At 41.4% G+C, this 25,794-nt stretch overlaps 1 protein-coding gene across 1 annotated transcript; it reads left to right on the top strand.

Annotated features, from left to right (window-relative positions):
- The first annotated feature begins 623 nt into the window (after positions 1-623).
- Positions 624-25,378, top strand: fhl3b (four and a half LIM domains 3b). The gene is made up of 6 exons (XM_085346721.1): positions 624-774; positions 14,798-14,981; positions 18,989-19,163; positions 20,023-20,192; positions 22,175-22,361; positions 25,110-25,378. Exons 2-6 carry the CDS (start codon positions 14,826-14,828, stop codon positions 25,259-25,261), a joined length of 840 nt encoding a protein of 279 aa, XP_085202847.1. The 5' UTR covers positions 624-774; positions 14,798-14,825; the 3' UTR covers positions 25,262-25,378.
- The last annotated feature ends 416 nt before the right edge of the window (positions 25,379-25,794 follow it).

The following is a 25,794-nucleotide window of genomic DNA, read 5'->3' as shown; positions in this document are numbered from 1 at the left end:
CACAGGGTGGCACTGCCCCTTAGTGTATTATATTGATTTATTGATTTTAGATAGCAGTGTATAAAGAAATAAAACACCCCCAACTACGCTGAAGTGACAAATAAACACTAAGTAATGAATAATTATGATCCAAAGGGGTACTTTTACTTTGGGTCTTGTAATTAAAAGTTAAAGTTTTTTTATTATTAAACAGGACTGTAGTTTTTACGTAAGTCTAAACGCGTTTCGTCACTTTTTTATATACATAACCCTGAAACTCTTGTGCAGTATCACTTTTCATGTAGTAGACCTGTTTGAGGACACATGGGGCTGCTGCACATGAGCCTGAAAATCGTGCCCAGTTTTCTCCACAGTATTTATTTCCCCGCTTTTTGCCATCCCAAACAATCCCGGAAACGCCCCTGCACTAGCCCGAGGATCCCTTAAAGTCTACCATGTATTTAAAATATTCAGTTACGTCCAGAAAACACATGGAGTCTACCGTCTTTCAGCTCCCCGCAAAGTGAAATAAAGAGGGAGTGTAAGGACAGAGAGGTGGGTGGGGGAAAGGGGCGGGGTTTTGGAGGAATCGCTTTGGTTTTACGCACCAGAGACGGCGCAGATGCTTCTGTCAGTGGAAAGCCGTCAGCTTTCAGCTCGCTGGAGTCCACGGTGGATTTAACTATCTGTCATCTCAGCAGAGCAGAGCAGAGCGGCTGGCTGAGGCTGCAGGTCCTGCAGAGGCTGTAGAGTCTCCTGTGAGCATCTCCAAAAACTGCTGGTGCGCCGAGAGCGGTACGTGTACATTTACTGACAGCTTCACAGCATAAGGAGGGGGGTAAAGGAGCAGCTTTAGGTAGCTTTACTGTGTGAAAAATGAATGTTTTTGTGAGGTCTAGTTTTATCCGCGGAGGCATAAACACCTGTCTTCGCCTGCTGCAAAACTAGTTACTGACATGTTTTAGTCATCGTTAAATATCTGCGTGGATTGAGGCTTTAAAATGAAAGGTTCCACTCTTTATGAAGACTCTCTTCATGACCCACTCATGGCTTTACTAATAGTTAGTAATTGATCAATTAAATGAGAAGCTTGCAGGTTGCCAGGTTGTAATAACTCACTCTAGTAATTAGGTTTAAAAGTGAATAACTGCTTAGTTGAATTAAAATGTGATAATTCAATGTACTCTAAAGCTGCACTGTTATCTTTAAAATGTGCCTTATTAGAAAGTGGACTCTAAAGTTATGTGGGACCGATATAAACCAAATCTTTGAAGCCAAAGGAAGTTCTTTTAGTGTGAGGAAATAATGATGCTATTTGGGGGTTTGGGAGCCTGAACATGGTCCAAATGAGTAACTGATACTGTGAATAAGTGCTTTTGAAGTCAGATTTATGAGAAAAAGAACAAGGAGACCCTTGAGGAAACACTTCCCCCCTCAAGAGCTGAACTGGCTCAGATGCCGGAGGCACACAAAGTAATATCTGGCCAATAAAATCCCACACAAACAAACATGTTTTGCACTCTAGTCTGTTTCGTGTTAACGAGGCCCTTCGGTCCTGTTCTGTTGGAGTGATGTCATGTCTCCATCAGATTACAGATTTTGTTCTGGAGACTGAGCAAACAGCTGCCCCCCCTGCCTCCGGCACTCATAGTTTCCATCACCGCACACCATCCCCATGTTCCAATCCATTAGGTCAAATTAATACATTCATTGAAACAATCATCTCTGATTGCGCTCTCACCCTGAAGAAAAGTGTTTTTGTTTCCTGCTGAATGGAATTCCTGACCTTTGTCTTTTTTTTAGAAAACAGAGGGCAGAAGAAGAAAAATGCCTTTTTCTTTTCTTTTCTTTCCCCTTCCCTTCATGGTGGAACCACACAGTGTTGCCACGTTTTGACCACAGTCACATTCCTCTGAAATTCTTGTGTTGGGTGAAGGTTGGTTGGCTCCAGCTCAGTGGAGATAAACCCCAGACTTAGAAAATAAAGGGAAAACTGTCAGAGAGGAGATGATTTTTACGACTGTCTGCCACACGTTCAGACCGTCAGTGTCATCGTGAGTCAGTCTCACACACATGCCTGTCTTTTCCATTTCCTAGTCCTGTTGTGCAGCTTGTGATGAGTTTGTTGGAATTTCAGGAAATTCTTCTTGCATAGCTCTCCTAAAAAAAAAGGTTAAGCCAAGAGGCAGCTATCACTGTCATAATAATAAAAAACATTTAAAGTGTTTCACATAGATACATTAAAGAAGTGGACAAATCTCTCCATAAAAAAACACATTTAAGTACATGTTCATACATAAATTCATAGAAACAAGAAAGTGTGTGAAGAAGAGCCAAAAGTAAATGGTCTGGTTCTTATATAGCGCTTTTCTACTCTATTTGAGAACTCAAAGGACTTTATATAACTAACTCATTCACACAAGCACTTTTTCTAATCTGTTAGTGCGTATCTAACATTCATACACATTCACACTCCGATTGATGCATCAGAGAGCAACATGGCCAAGGATAGTTGACATGCAGACTGGGGGGAAGCCAGAAATTGAACCACCAACCTTCCGATCAGTGGATGACCGCCTGAGCTCCAGCCACCCCAAGTAAAGCGTGAATTATTTGGAAAATATTTGGTTCACCTGGACGCAGCGTTTTCAGCAGGAGGAACATTTCCTCACCCATCCACGTGACTTTTTCAGTCTCATCTAACTGCAGGCTTCACCAAACATAACTAGATCAAAACCAGCACCGTCACATACAACGTGAGCGATGAGATCAGTTTCACATTTGCTGATCAATGGCCAAGAACTGGAGGATGGATTAGCTCAATCGTTCTAAGATGGTGAAAGATACACTTTCCCTTGGTTCACTCCCATTTCTATGGCTTCACTCACTGCTGAAACCAGTGTTTGTCCACGATGTGTACAACCCCATCACTGACAGAGTGGCCCCTTGGCTGTAGGTGTAAATAGATATCTGGGGAGTCCTGACACAATCAGGCATCTTTTCAGTGTTGTCCCATTTGTTTAGCACAGAGGTGTCAAACTCATACAGCCCACTTTCACCAGACCAGTGAAGCTCCCTTGACTGTCAATGTAAAAGAGTTTTTAACTTTTTCGTTAAGTTGCTGAAGAAGAGAAAGAAGTCCAGTTTTAACATTACGTCTCAATGTTGCTGTATTAAAGAAAGAAATCTGTGAGCACATCTCTTTTGGGCTTAAATTATAAGAAACCGTTGTGTACAATAAAGCAAAAAGTATCTGTTAATTCACAGAAAATGGCCTTTTTTAAAAAATCATTTTGAAACTAAAAAAATAAATAATTTATATGGAAGATAGTAGAAAATAAAAAAAAGATTTTTACTGTCATTTAATTGTTTGTCTATTACTCTGATGCAGTATGGCCATGGGTGAGGCTTTGACAGGTGGATTCTGGTCCCTAGACCTTATGTTTGACACCCCTGGTTTAGTCAGTGGTTGCTTGATTTCTCTTTTGTATAATTCAAAGCAATTCTTCTGCCACTTAACTACACAGGTATTTAACAGTTTACTACAACAGTTGCCTCATGGCAGTTAATATCATGAGGAAAAGAGGCTAAAATATCAGAGAAGGAGCCACAAAACCTGTGAGAAAGGAACTGGTGACAGTGAGAAGGAAGAACTGGCTTTTAACAGGAAGAGGCTTCAACCAGAACCAGGCTCAGAGAGGGGCTGCTGTCTGCTGCGACCTGTTGGGCAGTGAGAGGAGAGAGAAAAGAAGAAAGGAGGGTGGCAGCATTTCAATCAGGTTCAGGACTTTGACTGGAGCTTTGTAACTTCCTAATTCTTTTCATTTTCAGCCTTTCTGTTTTGTTCCTGCTTAGGATCATTGTGCAGTAGGACGATCAAATATGAGCCAAGCTTCAGCTGTCAGACAGATGACCTCACTGTTTGTTCAGTCTTTTTCTAATTGTTCTGTAACTTTAACCTTTAACATGCTAACTGAGGCCTGCAGAGTCTGAGATGTAGATCTGACCGGCTGCTACTTATCTTCTTAATTCCTGTGGAAACAGTGAAAGTATACTGAGTTTATACTGTCCTGGCTGTATTTAGTTAAGTGATGCGTATGACATGCACTTATGCATCAATGCTGCAAACAGCTAGCTTTGAGGCTGTGAGACAGAAAAAATACTTTTGACTATAACTGTCTCTACTTATTTACTCCGCAACACAAAGATGGAGCCCTGAACAAATAAATCCAATCCGTTTTCTTTTAACTGCTCATCCATCTCAGAGTTGCAGGCGTGGCTGGAGCTTATCCCAGCTGTCAGAGGGCACAAGGAAAAGCTAGACCGTGGACCGGCTGCCAGTCCATCGGGACAAATAAATCAAACAGTAAATATGAAACAGAGACAGCAGCTTCGGCACTCTGTCAGAAAACAGTTGTTACATTAACACCCAGGACTTGAACTCGATGTCCTCTGCTCGCTGACAGCTGATGGGAAAGTGTTTACTCGTGTATTTGTGTTGGATTATAGTCTTCTGTAGACTATTTAAGATCAAGCTTACTGTTTATTTTTTTTTCAGTCTTTTTCCAAGTTAAACAACCGCGTTGCCAAAACAAACCTAGTTTTAAGAGACTCCACAGGTCCACTTGATTGTAATCTTTGTTTTGAATCCTTCTTTCTACTTTCTTTCCTTTCATCTTTATTTCAGTGTAATATTTAAATGTTTTAAGTCGATTTTGGGCCGTACTGCTCAGCTCGGGGGTTTGCAGTTTCAGTACAGACACTGATGTTTCCTGAGGGATGAATTATAATGTCTCTTTGATGATCTCCTGACTGCTGTACAGTCAGTTTTAGTTAAATATCTCACAAACTGTTCAATTAATTGTCAAGACATTTGGTACAAACATTCATTTCCTCTCAGGATGAAGATTCCTCAGCTTTCTTCCAACTCATCATTCATTGTTTTAACCGTGTATGAATATCAGAGGTTCACAGGTACTACATCAGGAACAGGTTTTGATACAGGTGAGACTGCAAGTCCTCAACAAAATGATGCGGCAATGGGAAAGGAATGTAAGCTGCACCTTTAGCAGGTGGTGCGCAGGTGGGTTGATGTAACTGGGATTGGTGAAGCCGTTTGTGGGCATTTGGTGGTGGATGAATGGGGCTGTTGAAACATCCATCCATCCATTCTCTTCTGCTTATCCTTGTCAGGGTCATGGGGAGGCTGGAGCCTATCCTAGACCCTGGACAGCTGCCAGCCTGTCACACGGCTAAACAACCATTCGCACTCAGTTTCACACCTATGGGCAATTTAGAATGACCAGTTAACCTAACCCCACTAACTGCATATCTTTGGACTGTGGGAAGAAGCCAGAGTACCTGGAGAGAATATGAAAACTCCACACAGAAAGGGCCCAGCCAGGTGGTGGAACTCAGGACCTTCTTGCTGTGAGGCAGCAGCGCTAATCACTGCACCACTGTGCTCCCCACACCATAAATGTACAGTTATTTAATCGCAGAGTCATTTAGTCCATGTGGATCCCCAGTGATCTGGAGCCTGTAGCCACTGGGTCATAAAAATAATTTGGAATAACTCATAAAAATTGTTTAATTTTATTAAATAGTGCAAAAGTCTTGCACCATCCCTAATTTCTTTATATTTTTCTTCCAATTACTTTCTTGTATTTTTGAAAGTGTTGTTGAGAAATATGTTTCTTTCTGAAGTCTTTAACACTTTTTCTTTAGACGCTGGCTGTTTTAAGTCCAGGCCGTGTATCTGACCGCTGATCCCTGACAGATGAATTATTCAAACAGAAAAAGACACCTAACACAAGGGATGAACCAGTGTGTCTGCAGTTTTAAATGATATCTTTAGGCACTTTGTTAATAGCGGCCTGATGCAAAACAACAACAACACATGTTCCCATTTCTTTAGCTTCTGTAAAAACAAAAATGTCAAAGTTAACCCATTTAGACAGGAATGAAAGAGTAATTTTGGACAGCTTGACACGATTGTGACACATCACATCATTCTGTTGTCAAATCCTTCTCAGGGTGGAAAAAAGCTTTCTTGCTGTGTAGCAGTAAAGCTCTGAGTCAATCGACAGAGACGATGATGCTAACACTTAATTGGTGTTAAGCTTTTGAGGGGGACCTTATAAGGGATCCCTGGCCACAAAAACTTTGAGAACCCTTGATTTAGTCTGGCCAGCTGTAAAATCTCCAGAGACACCAGCAGAAGGCTAAAAACAAACTGATGCATTGAACTTAAACTGCATTTTTCCACTGTTCAGCAACATTTCCAGAGTCTTGTCAGTGGTTAAAGTTTGCTTGCGTGAACTTAAAGGAACGGAGTGGAAAATGTGGCTAATTTAATTTTTTGAGTAAAATTTAATCAACAGTGCTCATAAAATAAAGCACTTTAAAGGTTAAACTGGTTAAAATCATGCAATATTTAGCTAAATAATTACAAAAGGTTTGATACAAATATATGTAATATATATAAGTATGTGTATCAAACACCTCTTAAGGAGTGCAATCCCTGGAAGCACTCGTGTGGCCGTCACAGACCAAACAGAGTCACTAAAATCTGAAGAATTAAAGCAAAGAGAGGTAAAGTAATCTTTATGAACAAGTGATTTTATGTGACTGTGAATGGCAGCATAACACTGAGTGGGCTATGACAGAGTGGGAAATATAGAGCCAGAGCCTGCACCGTCCTGCGTACGTGGACAGGACCGCTCCTTTGTGTGCGAGTCCTTCAGGTCCGAGGGTGAAACACGTTTGCAGTAGTGACTCTTTCAATTGTTTGACTGTGAAATGTTTGTCAGCTGAGTCGACAGTAGCAGCTGCGGCCCACATTGTTTCCACAGATAAACAAACAGCCAGCTGGAGACTGAAAACTAAGCTACACACATCTTTAAAAGAACTTTATTTCCTCGTGTTTTTGGATTTAATGACGCAGGCTGGGTGGCATTAATATCTAATGATGCCTAATTAAATCACAGGTTTGAATCAAACGAACCAGACAAAGTTTACCTCACAGGAAATGTAGCTCTTCAGAGTTTAGCTGGAACTAAATGTATGATCTGCAGAAAGACAGACATTTATCATCCATACCAATCGTGTCGTTTTAATGGAGTTTAACCGATTACCAAAGACACAGTCACAGTTTGTTTATAATCCCCTTGAGTCGCTGATATTGAATCTGACCTTTCAAGGATTTCACAACTGAAACTGCAGCTTTTTTCCCTTCTTCTTCTTCTTCATCTTCTTCTTTTTTTTCCATGTGCAAGTAACCAAAATACTGTAACCGATCTGCCAGCTCAGTGTCTCAAAATAACATCAGTGTTTACAGCAGCAAGGAGCAATTCATCCTGACGAGCTCTTTAATCAGAGCCAACACAAACGACAATATGTGTTCATGTTGATTTGTGTGCCTGCAGCCGAAATTGGCCATGTGATCTGCAGGAAGCCACGCCACATTGAGCGTCTTTGTACTGGAGATGAAAGGAAGCAAAGTCATCTGAGAGACCGGCCTTGTTCTTTTTCATTTTACTTTCTATCGGGCTATAGTTGAAACCAAAAGGGTGTCGCTTTGTTTCCGTGCTGCAGGGCTCTATTGTGGGTGCTGTCAATATTCTCATTCACCTCAGACAAATCCAGGTTGTGTAATGCAGCAGTCGCACAATATGAGGACTGTTTGGAGCTTTGCAGGCCGTTAAAGCGCCCTAATCCATTTCGGGGGGGAATAAACACTGAAGTGGGGTGAGGTAATTGAAAACCAACTTTGTCACACACTTTCTTATAGTCTGTGGATTTTTAAAGGGTGTTACTATACAGAAGAAAGAGGCTATTGTATTGTTAAGTTTATAAGAGGAAAAAAGGCAAACCTGATATATTTAGTGAACTTTCTTTAGGATTATGAGACAGGACTATATACACTATATTCACATGGTTAGTTGCTGGTGAGACACAAGTGTTCACAGTTAAACCACTTGTGAAACTGATGAATGTGGGGTAGGAGATCACAAAGGCGGGAAAGAGAGAAAAGCAGGAAGTAAGACCCATGAGAAAACTAAAAGGAAGTAGCCAAAAGAAAAATAAGTAAATAACACCGAGTCATAAAGAGTACAAGTGTACTCACACTTGGGCTACCTGAGCGTGTTTAACCTCTAAAATCTAAATATGGTTAAATTATCTGTTCCGTTAGGATGGCTGTGGCTCAGGAGGTACAACGAATCATCCATATTGGAAGGTTGGTAGATGTATTCCCTGGCTACTACAGTCTGCATGTCAACGTACCCTTAGGCAAGACACTGAACCCCAAGTTCCCCCAGTGCATCCATGTGAGTGTTTCTGCGACTGACAGACAAAATGCTTGGGGATAGAAAAAAGGCTCGCATTAATGTGTGTGTGTGACTGAGTGAATGAGGCTTGTAGCTTTTGAGCGCTATGTAAGAATACCAGCCCATTTACCATTTACCACTCCATTGCCTGCTTCAATAACTGGACACGAGCATTGTTCAGCTGGACTTGGGCACAGTCTGCAGGACGTAGCATGATCGCTCCAACTCTTCCTCAACTCTGGCTGCCTCTAAAAAGTTTGTCCCCACTTATCCAATCAAGTGACAGCGTGCATAAAAGCATCATAGCATAATCTTTTATATTCAGCAAAACGACTTTTCAATGTTAAGATTCTGCGGTGAGCGGAAGTGTTTTTGGGTTGTTGCAGTGCAGCTGGGTGAGGCAGTCGAGTGTGAGTACAGCCTAGCACTAAACATTATAACTCAGATAGGAAAGAAAAGATACACAAATATAACAGGGACCATGGCAGGGTCAGTTTGTTGAATTGTCCAGCAGACAAACACTGTCACCCTAATGTTAAACCAAACTCAAAGGTCAACATTATTTTGGTGCTAGAGGAAAAGGCACCCGGGTCATACTCTTTAGCTTTTTTTAAAGACCTTTTGTCTGTTTGGCACAGCCTAAAGAGGTTTATGTATGAGCCTTGATTTGAAGGGAAATATTCTTCCAGTTTCTGAAACTGTGCTTGTTTAGTGTGCGACTAAAACAGAACCTAAACGCTGGCAAACTGTTGGCTATTAAAAGGTTAAAAATTTTATGCGCATTTTAGTCTGGAACAGTTTCTCGACCATCATCGTCATCTCTGGAGCCACTAATTTAAAAAAAAATTGCCTGTTTTCTTAGCTGCTTACCAGTTTGAACTGTTGAAAGAGGCTCTGTTTTCAAATGTGGAGAAAGCGGCGACTGTAATTTAAAATAAAACACATTAAAAACATCCTTCTTTAGACACACTGGAGGGTGTGCCGGTGAGTTTCAGGTGGCTGAGGGGAAAAATACCCAAAAAAGGCTCTGAGCCTCTTTTATATGGCATGACTTAATATTTTTGTGCCTGTGACAGATTTAACACGTTCCTCATATATGCTTTGCTTGATTTTATTGCATGTGACAGTGGTTTTCATCATGGAATAATCTGGTTTGAGAACCCCAGACATAAGTCTAAATTCCTCCGCAGGGAAAGTAAACACTAACAACCAGACGAGCAGATTTCCTGGCTCCTGTCGCAAGAAACCGTCACATTGCTGAGGAGTAAAACGACAGAAGCAAGCCATGAAGGGACTTTAGACAGGAGGCTGATCCTCTACAAAGTGCCGCGAGCCGCGAGCCCGGTAAATCTCTCTCCAGGGCAGACGGCGTATCAGTGAAAAATTCAACATGTGCAATCACCGAGGTGAATTGTGGGTTTAAATGGTTTAAGCAGATGTGCTACTTGAGTGTGAGTTAGAGTACTCAGACAGGATGGATGACTGTTTGGTTTAATGTGTCATGAAGAGAACAGCGTGACATGAATTCCCGGGTGCGGTTGCAGAGGACACCTGTAAATTGATTACCTCTTAAACAAGGTAATTACTACGAAGTCAGTTGGTGTTTCAGACAGCTGAGTGTGTCAGCCTGTCTGGATGGTATGCAGATAAAGTCATTCTTGTCTGATTGGTTATTGCTACATAAGCATGGCGTTTCTGGAGGCGTTCAGAGGAATCTTGTCTCACACCTCATTCAAAATGGTTTGACATCACTCCTTATGAGATATCTACCTGCTTTCATTTTATATAGTTAATTTGTCATTTTGTGTCAATTTTGTGTCAATTTTGTGTTCAGTAAACGAGGTAAAAAAAAGAAAGAAAGATAAAGTATGTGTATATCTGTGCAAAGGCAAGAGACAAGTCTCTGCAGTTCACAAAAGAAGGGAAAGGTCTGCGCGCCCACAGCTTCCGTTTGATGACGTTGAATCCCTTTTTAAAAAGCCTTGTGAAGGCGGCATTCCAGTTCATGGGCTCTCCTTCAGGCATGGAAAATGTTATCTGTGTAAATCAAAATCCGCCTCTTAAGAAATCAAAAGTTACACAGAAAAAAAACCCTCCAGGTTTTACTTTGTGGGTTTACTTTTCTTTACTTGGCTTCTCGTTCTATTTATATATGACATATAAGGTGTACTTAATATACACTTATTTGCATTAGACTAGTGATTTGGTCACTTGGTATGTTGGTCAGCTCTGGTGCCTCATAGCAGGAAGGTCCAGGCTGGAGCCTTTCTGTGTGGTGTTTAGATCGGTTCTCTCCGGGTACTCCAGCTTCCTGCCATGGAAACCAAGACATGCAGGTTAATTCTAAATTGGCTGCAGGTCTGAATGTGAGCGTGAATGCTTCTCTATCTCTAGAGTGGCGACCTGTCCAGGGTGTACTCCGCCTCTTGCCTTATGACCACTGGGATGGGCTCCATCCCACTTTGAATTGGGTAAGTGGGAAAAAATGGATGGGTGAATGGACTAAAACGATAAGAAGTCCAAATCTCAAAGCACTGACTCTGTAATGTTGCTGATAATGGCGCTACTCAGCTCTTCAGCTCTGCAGCGTTATTGGAGACTGAAATTAAAGAAAATTAAACTTGGTGGTGTTGCTTTGCATTTATGCCTGATGCAAAATGCACTCGAACACTGAATTCAGTCTTGGTTTGCAGTTATAATCCTCTGCATTTTTCTTTGCTTTTGCTGAGATGATGGTACCAGCCATCTTTTGCATTTTGTAAAAACTTATTCCCATTATCTGCTGTTTTTATTTCACTGGTTTTTGCTTCTTTTCTGGACACATAAATATAATGGAGTGCATTTATATAGCGCTTTTCGGGGCCCTCATAGCGCTGTACAATTCCACTATTCATTCACTCTCACACACTGGTGGAGGCAGCTACAGTTGTAGCCACAGCTGCCCTGGGGCAGACTGACAGAAGCGAGGCTGCCATATCGCGCCATTGGCCCCTCTGGCCATCACCAGTAGGCGAAGTGTCTTGCCCAAGGACACAACGACCGAGACTGTCCAAGCCAGGGCTCGAACCGGCAACCTTCCGATTACAAGACAAACTGCCAACTCTTTGAGCCACTATCACCCTAAATATGTATGCAGCCATGATGATGAGCATCTCCTGTAGTTGCTAAAAATCTTGCATTTCTATAGAAGTCTACACCCTCTGCCCCTTTGATCTGTGACCTCAGTGAACACCTTCATAATGACTTTACAGGCTCAGTTTCTAGTTTCAGGACACATTGCAAAATTAATTTTATATCTTATCATCATTAGAGTGGCACCCCATGTGACTGACAAGACTGTGAGTTTCCAGTCAGGTCTGCCTCTGGCTCATCACATCTGGCCTTATGATACCAAGGCGGCGATGGTGATGGTGAAAACATTCAGGTTGAGGCTTCACTGTGGGTCACTCCAGTCACTCCAAATTATTCTGTGCCACTCTCATGTTTGTGTGTGGATCTGGAACAGAAAGATAATACATTCACTAAAGAGACCGGTTGTGATGCCCCGGCAACCACTAGTTGCTAGGGAAAGATGAGTAGTTCCACACTGACCACGTAATGCATGAAAATGTGAATTTGAGTCACTTAGCAGTTACTGGACGTCTCTAAGCCTGTGTGAGTGAGGCTTTAAATATTGTGAAATGGAAGCAAGGCAAAACATGTTTGTCTCATTCTGTATTCATAGCTTGTTTAATCCACGTTTGATGGTGTTTGACATTTCTCTTAGTAAGGAGATATGCCCTAACAGGTTAGCTTTAGGCATGTTCTAAACTTTATTTGCACATGCTCCCACTAAGCTGAACTAATCCTGCTGGTCCCACGTGCATTCACAGCCTGTCTCACCCTGTTTTCTATTGTATAGATGACAATACAGCTTGAGAGTTGTACTGTCCTACAGGAGCCATGAAATCTTGTTTCAGCAGTGATGCATTTGAACACCGGTCCCATTAGAATTCCCGACTGGAAGCCTACAGGAGAATTTGATGAAAGACAACAGCTGGAGACTACAAATGTGTTCACAGATGTTGTGGTCCAGGAAGAGAAACATGAAGCGCTAAAATGCGGAGACTATGTCCGGAAGGAAAGCTATTGTTCTATCACTGCATTCAGCGCAGACACGAACGGACGAGAATAGAAACTAAAGCCTCTTTAGACGATTTAGGAGGGAAGTTGAGCTGATTTCTCCATCCAGACAGAAATGTGACAGAAGCCAGACGTTGGGATGTAATGGTTTTTTTTTATCAGTTTGCTTTTCCTCCATGTTTTGTTGACCCGGCTTGGTGGCCTTTAAGAGGAAGCGGCGCTGTTATCTGCGAGGAGGGAAGGGGTCCTCCACGTTCCCCTCCTGGAGAAAATGTCCTGGAGGAGCGGGAGTTTCTGCTTCTGGCATCTTTGCCGACCATGACCGAGAGCAGACAGTGTTTATTCTTTTCACGTTTATCTGAAATTACTGCATCGCTGGTTATTTGAAACAAAATGTTTGATAGCGCTGGACACGAGGAATGTAAACTGCACTTCCACCATCACTCCTTAACAGACCAGATGCAAATACTTGGAGGTTACAGAGCGTGAAGCAAAAAGCTTCAGAACAACACTTAGTTCATGCCAGCCGAACACTAAAAACACTTGCGAGCGGCCTTCTTTAGTTCGCGTGAGCTCTGGGTCTTCTCATCGTTACGTCCGAGTCGGTGATGAAGAGAGGAAGAGGGGGGCTTGGCTCATTCCTTGATCCCTCGGGGAGATTTGAAAGTCTCTCAGCTGCACTGTGTTGAACCTTTCCGACTTTACAGAAACATGTCAAAGCCACTCTTCGCCCAAAATAGGTTAGGCCTCTTTAAGTGTTTTTTTTTTTACGTGCAGTGATCCTGAACACGACCATATCCCCAAACTGGAGACCTTTTCTTATCTGTGATCCTCATTCACACCGCATATATCTTTTCAAGCCCACGTCTGTCCTGTCTTAAATGTTTTCAAGAGGATATTTAAGCCTCCCGCACTTCATTTCCTCACTCATTTCCTTTTGCTGCTGCAGAAAATAAGGGTCACATGCCCTCCTAATGCCTGTCTGTGTGCTCAGTAATGACAGCGGGATGTCTGTGTGCCCGGCCTTATTTCCACCTGTTCTTCCTCTACACTACGACCTGCCACTCTAGTCATTTGTAGATTCAGCAAACGGTGAATGTAAGTTCATCATTTAGGGACTGATGCAGAGCTCAGAAAAGCCGGCTGAGCACAGCTTTAAAGTTGGAGTTGAAGTTAGAGGCTCATTCCACACAAAATCCATCTAATCTGAACAAAAATCCTGAACTGAGCCCTCCGAATAAGCCAGTTTTTTCAAAATTACAACAATTTTGGTCTATTAGATAAAGCCAGGTAGGACCTTACCTTCATACTGTGAGCATTTATCATGTTACAGACCCTCAAATTTAACTTTGGAAACTTTGAAAGCTTCATGCGGCTCCTGTGCTTATGAAGTTAGGAGGGCTCAAATGTAACACAAACTAAAAACGGTAAAATTTCAACCTCTTCAAAGGCTTGCAACTGAGGAATATTCACGCTGAATGCAAAGTTTTGCACGACTTTATTAAATATACTAAAGTTCTTGCTGATTTATAGAAGTGCCAGGTATATTTTTAACATGAGACGTGTCACATTTTCCAATGATGATTAAAGCTTGTAAAAAGATCAGATTTATTGCAGGAGTGCTGCAAACCCCACAGTTTTCATGGTTCACTAAAGAGCCAAACATAGAGCTTTGCAGTTTGCCAGTGTCTTGTCACTCATTCTTTTCTGCCTTGTGTGTATTTTCCTAGTTTCTTGCGATAGATGTTGCGTGTCCGAGTCTGCAGAAAAACAGTGTTCATGAGGAAGCTGTTGACAGAAGAAACAGACCGGACAAATGAGCTGTGTGGCCCTTGACACACAGTTCAAACGCAGATTAAAAAAAAAAGGGCTTGAGAGCCTTTGAAACTGAGAATGTCGTGTCAGTTCGCCTCCCAACAATTAATATTGTTTAGTCCCTCTTTTGTCAACGCCAAAAACGCCACAGGGGGTTTCATGCAGGAGCGAGTTGGGAGTGAGCTTTTACTCTCTGTGAGTAATGATGAAACGGGAGAAGCTTGTATATCATTACGGCAGTGAGTTACAGTATATCAACATTAACTGTGTGCTTATTCAGCCCATTCTGTGCTTATAGCAGCTGAAGCACGGAGAGGTTCCTGAGTAATGTTTAACCTCAGACTGCAGTCTAACATTTTTCAGTAGATTAGCTCTCTCCTGTTGGCCTTTATTTCCTCACTGTATATAAAAAAATGAAAACCTTCTTCCTGCTTTCTCTCTGTGGCTTCCTAATCTCACTTCTCCTCCTCCTTCCTGTGCTGCATTCTTGCTGATATTGAATCCTAAACTGCGTCTGTGAATCATCTGTTTTTTGTTTCGTTTTTTTGCAGGAGGTCGGCTTAAGGAAGAGGCATCATCATGAGTGATCGGTTCGACTGTAAAAACTGCAACGAGTCCTTGTATGGACGCAAGTACATCCTGGCGGAGGACAATCCCCACTGCATCCCCTGCTACGACCGCCTGTACGCCAACACCTGCCAGGAATGCAAAGAAATAATTGGACACAATGCAAAGGTGAGCTCGCATTATACACTGTTGAAAGATTTAAGTATATCTGCTCAACCTTGTACTGTTATTTTAACTGCAAGTTACCATCAGACATAATTTAGAAGGACTTTTATACTGCCTGACTTTACTTAGATGGAGCATTAGGCTTTTAAATGGAAAATATGAGAGTATTTTAAAAGGCAGAGCTGCAGCTAACTAAATGGATTGGTTATTTAGTCTGTTAAACTCCCATCACAGTTTCTTGGAGTCCTGGAGGAAGACTATCTGAAGAAAAAAGAAACAGGAGTTATAGCTGTGCATCTTTGTCCAAACTTTATTGGATCTATGTCACACGGTGTGGATTGGAAAGAATTTATAAGTCTGCTGAAATTGCAGAGTTTCAGGGTCTATGCACATACTCATAGAACCGAAGTTACATCCAGTAACAACTATGTTTCTTGCTGAGCTTTTGTTAGGTATATTTTCTTTTGTTAGGAATATTTTTTCCCCGTTACACTACTTCAGGTAGGCTGTGACATCATTTAAAGGCCAATGCCCATTCCATCTGATGGTTGCTTCCTGAAGTTCAAATCACCTGAAACTGATTCCATGAACATGAAAATGAATTTACCAGAGTTCACCAGATCTCAATCCAATAGAGCACCTTGGGGATGTGAACAAGAGATTCACATCAAAAGTTAAGAAAAGCAACTCAACCTGCTCTGTATGCTCCCAGTTTGGTCTATCCCTCCATCACTCCCTGCTGTTTCAACCCCCTCACCACCCCCACCATCCACCCCTAGGCTCCATCACTCATCACTCCCCAATTTACAGTGTAACATACTTGTGGGAAATGATAAGCAAACATCTCCCTGGAGCCGGCAGGCAGACGTTTGGGTGGTGGAGGAGTCATAACTCCTCAGTTTACTGTGCATCAGGTTTGTGGGAAGTGATGGAGTCTAGATGGTAAACTATAACGATGTAATGTCGCTCTAATAAATCAAGCATTTGATCTACTATTTTCAATCTGCTCTGTCATAATTAAGATGCACATAAAACCTGAATATGTACGTAAATAAAACAATTTATATATGTGAAAAAACTGTCATACTATCCAGTAAAAGTAGTTTTTACACTGTAGCGTTGCCGCTTTTACTTAAGCAAATGTTTCTTCGTCCAATAAAAATTGTGCAAGTCGGAGTCATTTACAATAATTTTTCCAGCTGCTGTGCCTGGAAAACATAACTCTAGTTACAGACCACCAAATTGTCAGTAATCCCCTTTAAGTTGTCCAAAAGCTTTAGCTGAGTGAAAATTAAAAACACTGTCCTGAAGGAAACACCCACAGACGCCACCAGGCCACCAGTGTCCTGTGAGTTATGGACTCCCTGTGAGGGAGCGCAGTAAATTACAGTCCTGCTTGCTTTGGCTGCACAACACGTAACAGCACGCATCGCTCATCCCGTTCCCTGCTGTGAAACCCCATGCCTCAAAAATACGTTTTTCACCCACCGTTCAATGGAGCCATTTATCACAGAGCTCGCGTGAACTGCATGTGAACTGGAACACAAGCAGCTGTTACGGAGAGAAAATACAAAGTGAGTTATTCTGATTTTTAAGAAAATAATGATGAAGAAAGGGGGAACGCCTCTGTTAACTCTTCTGTTTGGAGACAGCGGGGCGCTGTGGGCACATGATCTCTTGTCTTTTTATAAGAAACAAAAACAAATCAAGTCTAAACTTGTAGCCTACATTGTTTTAGTTCCCTGCTTTTGAATCAAACAGTGAAGCGGGACTACTGTATGTCCAGACAGGCTCAAGAAGTACAATTATTTTCAACTTAGCTGCTGCTGCACACTTACATCTATAAAAGAGTGCAGAAATACACTGTGTCACTTGCATTAAACAGTAAATAGTTTAGCACAGATAGTTGTAACCAAGACAAAATGACTCATACCTCCATAAAAGTATGTTTTGAGCTCTCTTGGCTATAGTGAGGCATCTTTCATCTGTCCATCCACAGTTTAAAAGAATAATTACTCCTCAGCATTTAATCAAATATGCATGCAATGATAACATAATGCAGAGGTGTCAAACGTAAGGCCTGGGGACCAGAATCGGCTCGGCAAAGGCTCCAATCGGGCCTCACTTCACAGCTGTGGAAAACGTGAAGAAAAGAGCAAATTTGAGACTTTTAACAGTATTTTCATAAGTTTTAGAGCTTTACACATTTATTTCTTACAATTTAAGAGTCAGAGTGACAGATTTCTTTTGATAACTACCACAGCATTTTGTTATGGTGTAGAAACACTGAGATGTACTGTTAAAATTGAACTTCTTTTCCTTATACAGTGGAACCCTGGCTTACGAAGACCCCATTTAACGAAAAATTCAAGTTACGAAGGCACTTAACGGCAATATTTCTGCCCATGGTACGGCAAAATGCCCGCGTAACGAAATAGATAAAATAGAAAACTAAAAAAAATTAAATTCCATAATGTTATGTACATATACACATACATATGTATGCATGCATACGTATGCTTTCTTCAACCTCCGCCACCTCCTCCTCCACCAAGAACTTTGTCTTCAGCCAGCATTGCCTCACTCAAAAGGCGATGGAAAAAGGTGCTTCGACTTACAAAAATTTTGACTTACAAATTAATTTCGGAACGAATTAATTTCGTAAGTCGGGGTTCCACTGTATTGACAAATATCAAGGATTAAATGTATAAATAACACTTCTGTACTCTGATAAAAGGGGAGTTTTGTTGGTCTTTCCAATTCAGGATCAAAGTGGGATGCATCTGGCCCATGACGTAAAGTTGTGATCGAGATCAAGTAACATTTTTAAGAATCATCCACCCCTGTCCACACGTACCTCACTGTAGATATCCAGACAAAAGTGTTGTTAAGAATCTCAAGTTGAAAAATCTCTTTTTTTCTTTCAAGACAGACCTGACCAACAGGGCTGGACAGTAAATATAACACAATATAACACATTTACAGTATCATATGCAGTATTGTGTGCAGTAACAAGAGCAAGATCAAAAGCAGTCACATTAATGAAGTGTTTTCTCACTCCTTGAAAATGGGCTCAAACTCCCTCGTCGAGGCCAGTTCTCACAGTTCCAGCTCCTTCTGTAGAATATTCCTGGGAGAAAAAGCGGAATATTTAAAAGTCTTTTTTCCTAATTCTGTTCTGACTCTGCAGACAAACATTTACAACATATTGCAAGACCGTAGGTAGTACTGGATGTGGTTTTTACACTTACAGGCACACAAATAAGCAGGAAACAACCCAAGCAGAGATTTAAATGCAAAAACCAACCAATAGGAAAGAGAGAACAGGGATGTTCATGGTTTTTACAGCCAGTAATAAAAGATAAAGCAACATGGTAAACAATATCCAGCCTCTATAGGTACTGGCCATGTTCATTCACAAAGAGCAGGTCCCTGTAATCCAATAAAGGTAAAAACACTGCAGACATGCTTCTCACAGCACCTAATTTGAGCTTTTGGGACATCCATGTGCCAGGAAATAAAAGTGGAAGCTCATTTCATGCCCAGATGCATTTCTTGCCACAATAAAAGCAACAATTTTCCCTTTGGAAGAATTCATACTGTTTATTGTGTGCAGTTCAACAAGCAAGTGAAGCTTTCTGCAGAAAGCTAAGGGCCATATCATGCATAAGAAATGATCACTGAAACTCTTTTTTTGGTATCCACTTATTTGAACTTTTCACCATCTTGTTTTAAGTAGAAATGTTCATCCATCCACCTCTGTTTATCCAACTCAGCCTATCCCAGCTACCATAGGGTGAGGCGAAGAGCAGGTTTAAACCCAGTTCATCATCTTCATCAGGTTTCATTTTAGCTTCTTATTGTGTGCCTTTTTAAGCAGATAACCAGCAGATGTGTGTGTGCCACAAGAGCAGAACAGAAGAGAACAAAACTGCATTTTCGATACCCCGAGCTTCTTTAACCAATGACACGCTTTAATCTGAAGCTTCACATCTCTCGTCTTCCCTCAGGAGCTCTTCTATGAGAACAGACATTACCACGAGCATTGCTTTCGCTGCTTCCGCTGCGACCGCTCTCTGGCAGACGAGCCCTTCACCAGCCAGGATGACGCTCTGGTGTGCAGCGACTGTTACCGCAATGAATTTTCCTCCAAGTGTGTGGCCTGCGACAAGACAGTCATGCCAGGTAGAGACAATGTAGACAGGCTGTATCACTTTTTTTCCTTTCCACTGAACCATGTTCATAAGCCGCCTCCTCTGCAACAAATCGCTCAAACTCGAACGTTCACTGCCTTTCAGAGCCGATACCGGAAAGTTCACACCCTCTCTTTGCAGTAGTTATCAGGGAGGGTGACAGCTTAGATGTGACAGCGTGATTGTTTCCTCGCTCTGCTGAAATCCTCCCAGCAGAGTTCCTGCCGCTGTGAAGAAAACACGCAAAGTATCGGTGTCAGATGACTGAAAATTACACGGGCTTGTGGGTTGTGGATGTTACACCAGTTCTCTTCTTTAGTTTCTGATCAGACTGGTGTGCCTGCCCTCTTACCCCATTTCTTACATGTGCAGCCAAGTTCATGTTCAAAACACCGTCATGCTTTTGGGCTGCCTTTCAGGTCCCAAAAGTTGTAAAACAAGCTCAGTGATTAAAGGATCTGATGTCCAGTTTCATAAGCATAAGCATGACTGGCTGCCAGCTTCTCTAAACCTCAGTGGTGAGTGATTCTGAACTAAAGGGCGCTTACAAAATGGGTAAAACTGTGCTAGAAGGCCGGGGACATGTACGCAGCGGCTACGTTACTGCTTATCACGCTGTTTTGATGCACTGGAGCTGCAGCAATTTACCAGTGCCAAAAGAGGTTCAGCCATCACACCGAATCACCACTTTTGGTTTTCACAGACTTCGTATGAATGTTATCAGATTTCATTCCAGTTTGTATTTACAGCAGAGATCAAAGAGGAGCCAAGAGTTACACATGGAAAAACAACAACAAACGATCAAAAGTTTTTTGCTTTCGGCGTTGATTTTTTTTTTTTCTCTCTTACAGGATCGAGGATGCTGGAGTACGACGGCTCCACGTGGCACGAGGACTGTTTCGCGTGTCACGGCTGTGAGAAGCCCATCGGTACAGAGGCCTTCATCCCAGACAAAAACAACTACTACTGCATGCCCTGCTACGAGGGCAGGTTTGCTCCTCAGTGCAGCCACTGCAAAAAGGTGCAAAAATAATCTTATCGTTAAAACTTTCCTTTGGAAAATACCAGAATACACCAAAATATATCACTACAGAGTCCAAAATTACATTTTTTTCTCTCTTCCTGACAATTTAAACTCCTAAAATGTATAATCTACCACAAAAAATCTAGATGATCCAGCTTCCTGAGTAATCAACGCTACACAACCACTACACAACGTGTTTACAGAGCACCTGATGTCAAAAGGTTATCTGGAATGAACCCAAAGAAGGTGGATCATACAAAATAAACAACATAAGGGAAAGCACATAGAGTCCAAAATGCAAAACAGGAGAATACGAGACAGCAGGAAGCACACAGTACAACACAACAAGTAAACACAGGCAGCCTTAAGCTACTTAATCACACACGGTAATGTGGGAAGTGGAGTCAGCTGGGACAAACTAACACAGGCGTAGGTGTTTGCAGAAACGAGATGAAGACGGGTAAAAGTAACACAAGGAAACAAACAAACGACCATCAAAATAAAGCAGGAAGTGAAACGTGATAACGGAAACACAGACAGAAATGAACCTAATACAGGGGTACTGACAAATTAGGATGAAACTAAACTCTAAAACAGAGAATGAGACTGAAAAGGAAAAAATACACGAAGAAAACAAAAACTATAACCAGGAACTAAGAAAAAGGGAAAGTAAGACGCATAGTTTAAAAGGCTGTATGTAGCGCTGTACAGCAGATCTATCAATAGAGATCAGAGGTCAAATATATGATAGTTTAAATCTTTATGCAGTCCTTTCTATATTTTCACTTTATACAGCACACTCGTAAGAATCACAGTTTCTATGCAATGCTTTTTTTGTTGACCAATAAATCATTAAGTTGACCTTGAAGACCTCAGTGAATGTCTGTCAGATTTTAATGGATTGTTAACAGGATCCCACTCTACACCTCTACAAAGTTTTATGAGAATTCATTCAAAGCTTTTTCTGCTATTGTGCTTATAGACAGAATGCATGCATGCAAACAAAGGAACATAAGAAAATATTCAAATAGACAAAACTAGAAAGTCATAACTCAAAAATACGTTGTCAGCAACACACGACGCGACCATGAAAGCGCAAAGAAGTGATTGCTTATCCTGAAAAATGTATGTAGTGTGAACAAGTTTGTTAAACAAGTTCGCTTAGATTGAATTGAACAGATAAATGCACATATGTGTACACAATACAGCTAATCTAAATCTAGCTTGTTACAGTGAAGTCAGTGGTTTACATCCACCCATCGTGGGCATGAATATCATGGTAATTTTGGGCTTTTGAATTATTTCTTTGAACTGATCTTTTTCCAGGATGGAATGATTGTACAGCTTTAATGACTTTAAAAAACAAGAATCGGTACACAAGTTTGATTTATTTTGGATTTTCTCTAAATGTTTCTCCAGGCCATACAGTTTCTCACAACTGTGTGGCCTGAGGGCCACAATCGGTCTGGCAAAGAGTCCAAACCCGGCCACTGGACGATTTTGCAGAGTATAAAAAGAAGGAAGCCAAAATTTTGGACTTTTTATTGTATTTTGCGTCACACAGTTGGAAGTTAAGAAGGAATAACATCTTGATCTGTTCTTAAGTGGTGGTCCAGACTCATTTGTTCCCAATCAGAGGTCTTAATTACGCTAAATTTTACAGCCCATTTACCGACAAAGACATTACCTCTGACGTGCCATAATACAACAGCACCCAGTGATGCATGCTGATGGGTTTCTTTAATTTACTGTAGAAGCATTTCTTTGTAATAACATTAAATGGGCTGAATGTGGAAAAACTGAGATGTATTGTTGAAATTCCACCTGTATGTAATCTTAAAAGAAGCATAAACCCAATTAAAAACAAAGCCCACAGAAAAAGTCCTGAGCTATGTGCCAAATGTGTGGCAGGATCAGGAGCTTTAGAAGCAGGATTTTAATGTGTTACATGTCTTACTGACCCAGTTTGTGTCTCTCAGGCTCTGACTAAAGGAGGGGTGACCTACAAGGACGAGGTGTGGCATAAAGAGTGCTTTTTGTGCACGGGCTGCAAAACGCCGCTAGCTGGCCAACCCTTCACCTCGCAGGGGGAGAGTCCGTACTGCGTCAAGTGTTTCAGTAACCTGTATGCTAAAAAGTGCGCCGGCTGCAACACGGCCATCACAGGTTAGTAATAAGTGCATTCCCCCAGAGCTTACACAACGAGTTGGGGACTTGCGAAACGATGTGCATGCAGTGCTCCTGGTTTCATTTCTTTCAGGTCGGAGATACCGTGCGCCTCTCCTTTATCTGTTTTTCGTGTGTCTTCATGATCTTCTGTCAATAAAGGCCTAAACAGTTATCTTTAGCAAACAGGTTTCAGCAGGTCTGGTGACTCAGGGCTTAAATTCTGAGCCTCTCTGTGTCCTCTGTGTGGATTCTCCCTGTTATTCAAACAAATTAATTCACAGTGAATGCTTTTAATGTCAGACAGCAGCAGAAAAAAAGTCCAGTTTCCATTAGAAATGATTTAAACACATTGGATATAGCTGTGGATTGGAGAGTGAACCTTCAGCAGAGATGCTGATCTAAGGCTGGATGCTCCACTGGAACGGGAATGCTGCCATTACGTAGTAAACTAAATGCTGTAAACACTTGTGATGGATATAAATGATAAAATTGTACTATAAACACCAGTAAAAACATGATTTTATTTACTTTAATCTTCAGAAACTGATTTTCTTGGCCAGTTCCACCAAGATTTGATCACATAGCATTCTTATGATGCTCATTTTGAGCTCCATGTGTTTATTCTTGGACTCTACTGGAGTAGCTTTGCATGATTGATCTTCTAAAGTAGTCCTCATTTATTCTGTGCTGAGGCCTTTTGGCCTCTGTCTAGCAAAAGCTTTTTAACTCCTCTCCCTTTCATCCAGTGTGTAACCCGTGTGCCTAAAATCACCACATTAGTAGCATCCTCTCTCTGTGACATCATACAGAGCCAAGAGTAGATAAACTGTGCAAAACTTGGCGCTTAGAGCAGTCTGAAGCCTGAACGTTTGGCTCACAGGGATTACATTCACATAAACTGAGCCATAATCACTCAGGCCTAAAGAGCAGCCCACTCTCAGCCACAGGTGACCATGGAAAACAGTGATTGGCAAGTAGTTGCTGGAAGTTGCTAGCAGGTGAAAGTGGACATAAAGAGAATGCTGCAACAAAAATTTCTTTGTGATTTCTTTGGTCACTGGAAATATGGAGCAATCATTTTCTTAGTAAAAGCTGCACCTTCTGACATGAATTGGTTTCACTTGTAAATCACACCAGTTAATGTGAAGGTGAAAAGCTTGCATCACACTCAGCGAGTACATGGCACATTCATTTTTCCTCTAGCAACAAGAGGTTGCCAGATGATCCCATTATTTGAAACTTTGACCATCTATAATATGGGCTTCCACCACTGGAACTGTATATAAAGAAGAAATAAAGAAAAGTGTCCAGACAGTTAGCAAACACTAAAGAGCATCACACACACATCTGATTTATTTTGTTTTCTCATGATTAATGTAAACAGTCATTTCCTTTAGCTCTGCTGTTGGCCACTACTAATTCATAAGGGAAATATTTCTCAGTTAATTGCAGCATTATGTTTTCTAGCTAGGCCAGCTCATGCTTTGCTCCATGTGTGCAGGAGTCTGTATATACTAAACACATAAATGCCTATTTCTTCAAACACCATCTCCACCAATGATGCCAAAATTTTCCAGAATTCCTGTGCTGTCCGAGCACATTGGTTGAGATCAAAATGCAAAAAATTATGACACAAAATTTAATGAGTCTTTGAGTTGTCTATAAAATTATGGCCAGAAAGCAAAATATTAACTGAAACTTATCATAAAGCTTGGTAAATCTAATTAAAAAGCTGCAGATTTAGGTGCTAGTTCTCTGCAGTATGAGTCAACTCATTGACTGTATTTAAGAGATGTAGCAAAGCTGTTGTGACGTCACCCACTGGTTTGAGATGTGGTATTTTGAAGCCTTACATTAGTAAATGAAGCTGTATTCAAAAGGCCTCACATTGACCTAAAGGCTCGTTTGTGACCCCCTAGCAACCTTGGGTTGTTAGGGAAAATATATATTTCCCAACCTTTTTGTGAGTGGTTGGTTGCTAGGTTAAATCAATGAAAAGAGAGTGATGGAAAAACTGCCATCACCAGTAGCTTGCATGGTAGATGCTGACTTGTCTGCAGATACTTTCAAACTAAAATGGAAATGGAGACTTTCCACCTTCAAACTAAAAGTTGAAGATGAAAAGTCGCTAGGTTGTTGTGGTTGCTAAGGGAGGTCACTGACTGGTCTCTTGGCACAGGGGAGTCTGTGAGGACTGACTCACTTTAGGAGTCAGCCCCAAGTGGCCACTAGGGGAACTGCATGTTTTTTTGGCCTCGGCTTAATTTTTCCAGCTCGGGAGCTTGCCTCTTAATTTAACCTTGGTTATGGATAATGTACACAAGCAATCCAAAAACAAGCTACTGACTGAAGCGTCTTCATTTTCTCAAAACACACATTTAAAAATAATTTTAGAGACAACCACAAAGCTAAAAAAAAACAAAACAAAAGATCTACACATGGTGGAAACAAAGTACAAGAAGACTCATTATGAACTTTATCTTTTTCCATCATTAACTAAGATGCCAGAGATAAATGAGGATTTCAATTAAATGCTCTTGACCGCAGCTATGAGCTGCAATACTTGAGGGCACACAGAGCTGGCAGTGCTTTCCTTGTAGCTGCCAGCTGCTGATGTTATCACGAATTCACGAACGTTATTTCCGCAGTTTTACGAGGCTGTTATGAAAGCCTGCTTTCCACCCCGAATGAAAGAAAAAAAATCCTTTCATTGGTTGCTCATGTGCTGCGTGTTTGTATTTGCAGGGTTTGGAGATGGGAAGTACGTTTCTTTTCAGGAGCGGCAGTGGCACCAGCCGTGCTTCAAGTGCTCGCGTTGCTCCGTGTCGCTGGTGGGCTCTGGCTTTTTCCCAGACCGAGATCTGATTCTGTGCACAGACTGCAACAACGAAGACTGACCCTGCAAGGCCACGGCGAAATATCAAAGTCTGCAGCCGCCAGCAGAAGAAAACTTCTAACCCTCAGCTATGCACATGCCGTTTCAACCATCACTCAGCCTAAAGCTGGACCAAAGCTCAGTTTTTACAACTGAAACCAGCTCTTAGCACACGGATGTGTATGTTTAGATGCAGAAAGTCTCGTGTATTACTTACTGTTTTTTTCTAAATGTTTCTGTTTTGCACATTAAAGAATTGAAAATATGCAAAAGATCTATGTAAACATCTAAATTAATGTCCCGTGCTTGGCAAAATTGTTCCTACTTTTTTACTGATTCTTTTTTAAGCAGTCTGTCTCTCACTATGTTAACACCTTTTCTTTTCAGCTTATAAAAAAGTTTTACTGCTGTACATGCAATAAGATGTCATTAAATAAACAGTGGATTGTAATTGGTCGAGTCATCTGCATGAATACACAGATAGCTTCAGACTGTAGAAAATGAAGGGCATCCTCATTCCTGCAGCTGTTTTATTCTGATCTGAACTGGCTAGTG

Source organism: Diplotaxodon limnothrissa, linkage group LG22, assembly GCF_057381915.1.
Source record: "Diplotaxodon limnothrissa isolate DT_005_m linkage group LG22, D_limnothrissa_male_GT1.1, whole genome shotgun sequence".
NCBI lineage: Eukaryota > Metazoa > Chordata > Actinopteri > Cichliformes > Cichlidae > Diplotaxodon > Diplotaxodon limnothrissa.
This window is presented reverse-complemented; position numbering and strand designations above follow the sequence as displayed.

What these genes read in the sequence shown, in the direction of transcription:
- fhl3b (XM_085346721.1), top strand. Translation starts at nt 14,826, where the DNA reads ATGAGTGATCGGTTCGACTGTAAAAACTGCAACGAGTCCTTGTATGGA. An exon ending in TAATTGGACACAATGCAAAG is followed by an intron (nt 14,982 to 18,988) that starts GTGAGCTCGCAT and finishes GTCTTCCCTCAG; the next exon opens with GAGCTCTTCTATGAGAACAG. An exon ending in CGACAAGACAGTCATGCCAG is followed by an intron (nt 19,164 to 20,022) that starts GTAGAGACAATG and finishes TCTCTCTTACAG; the next exon opens with GATCGAGGATGCTGGAGTAC.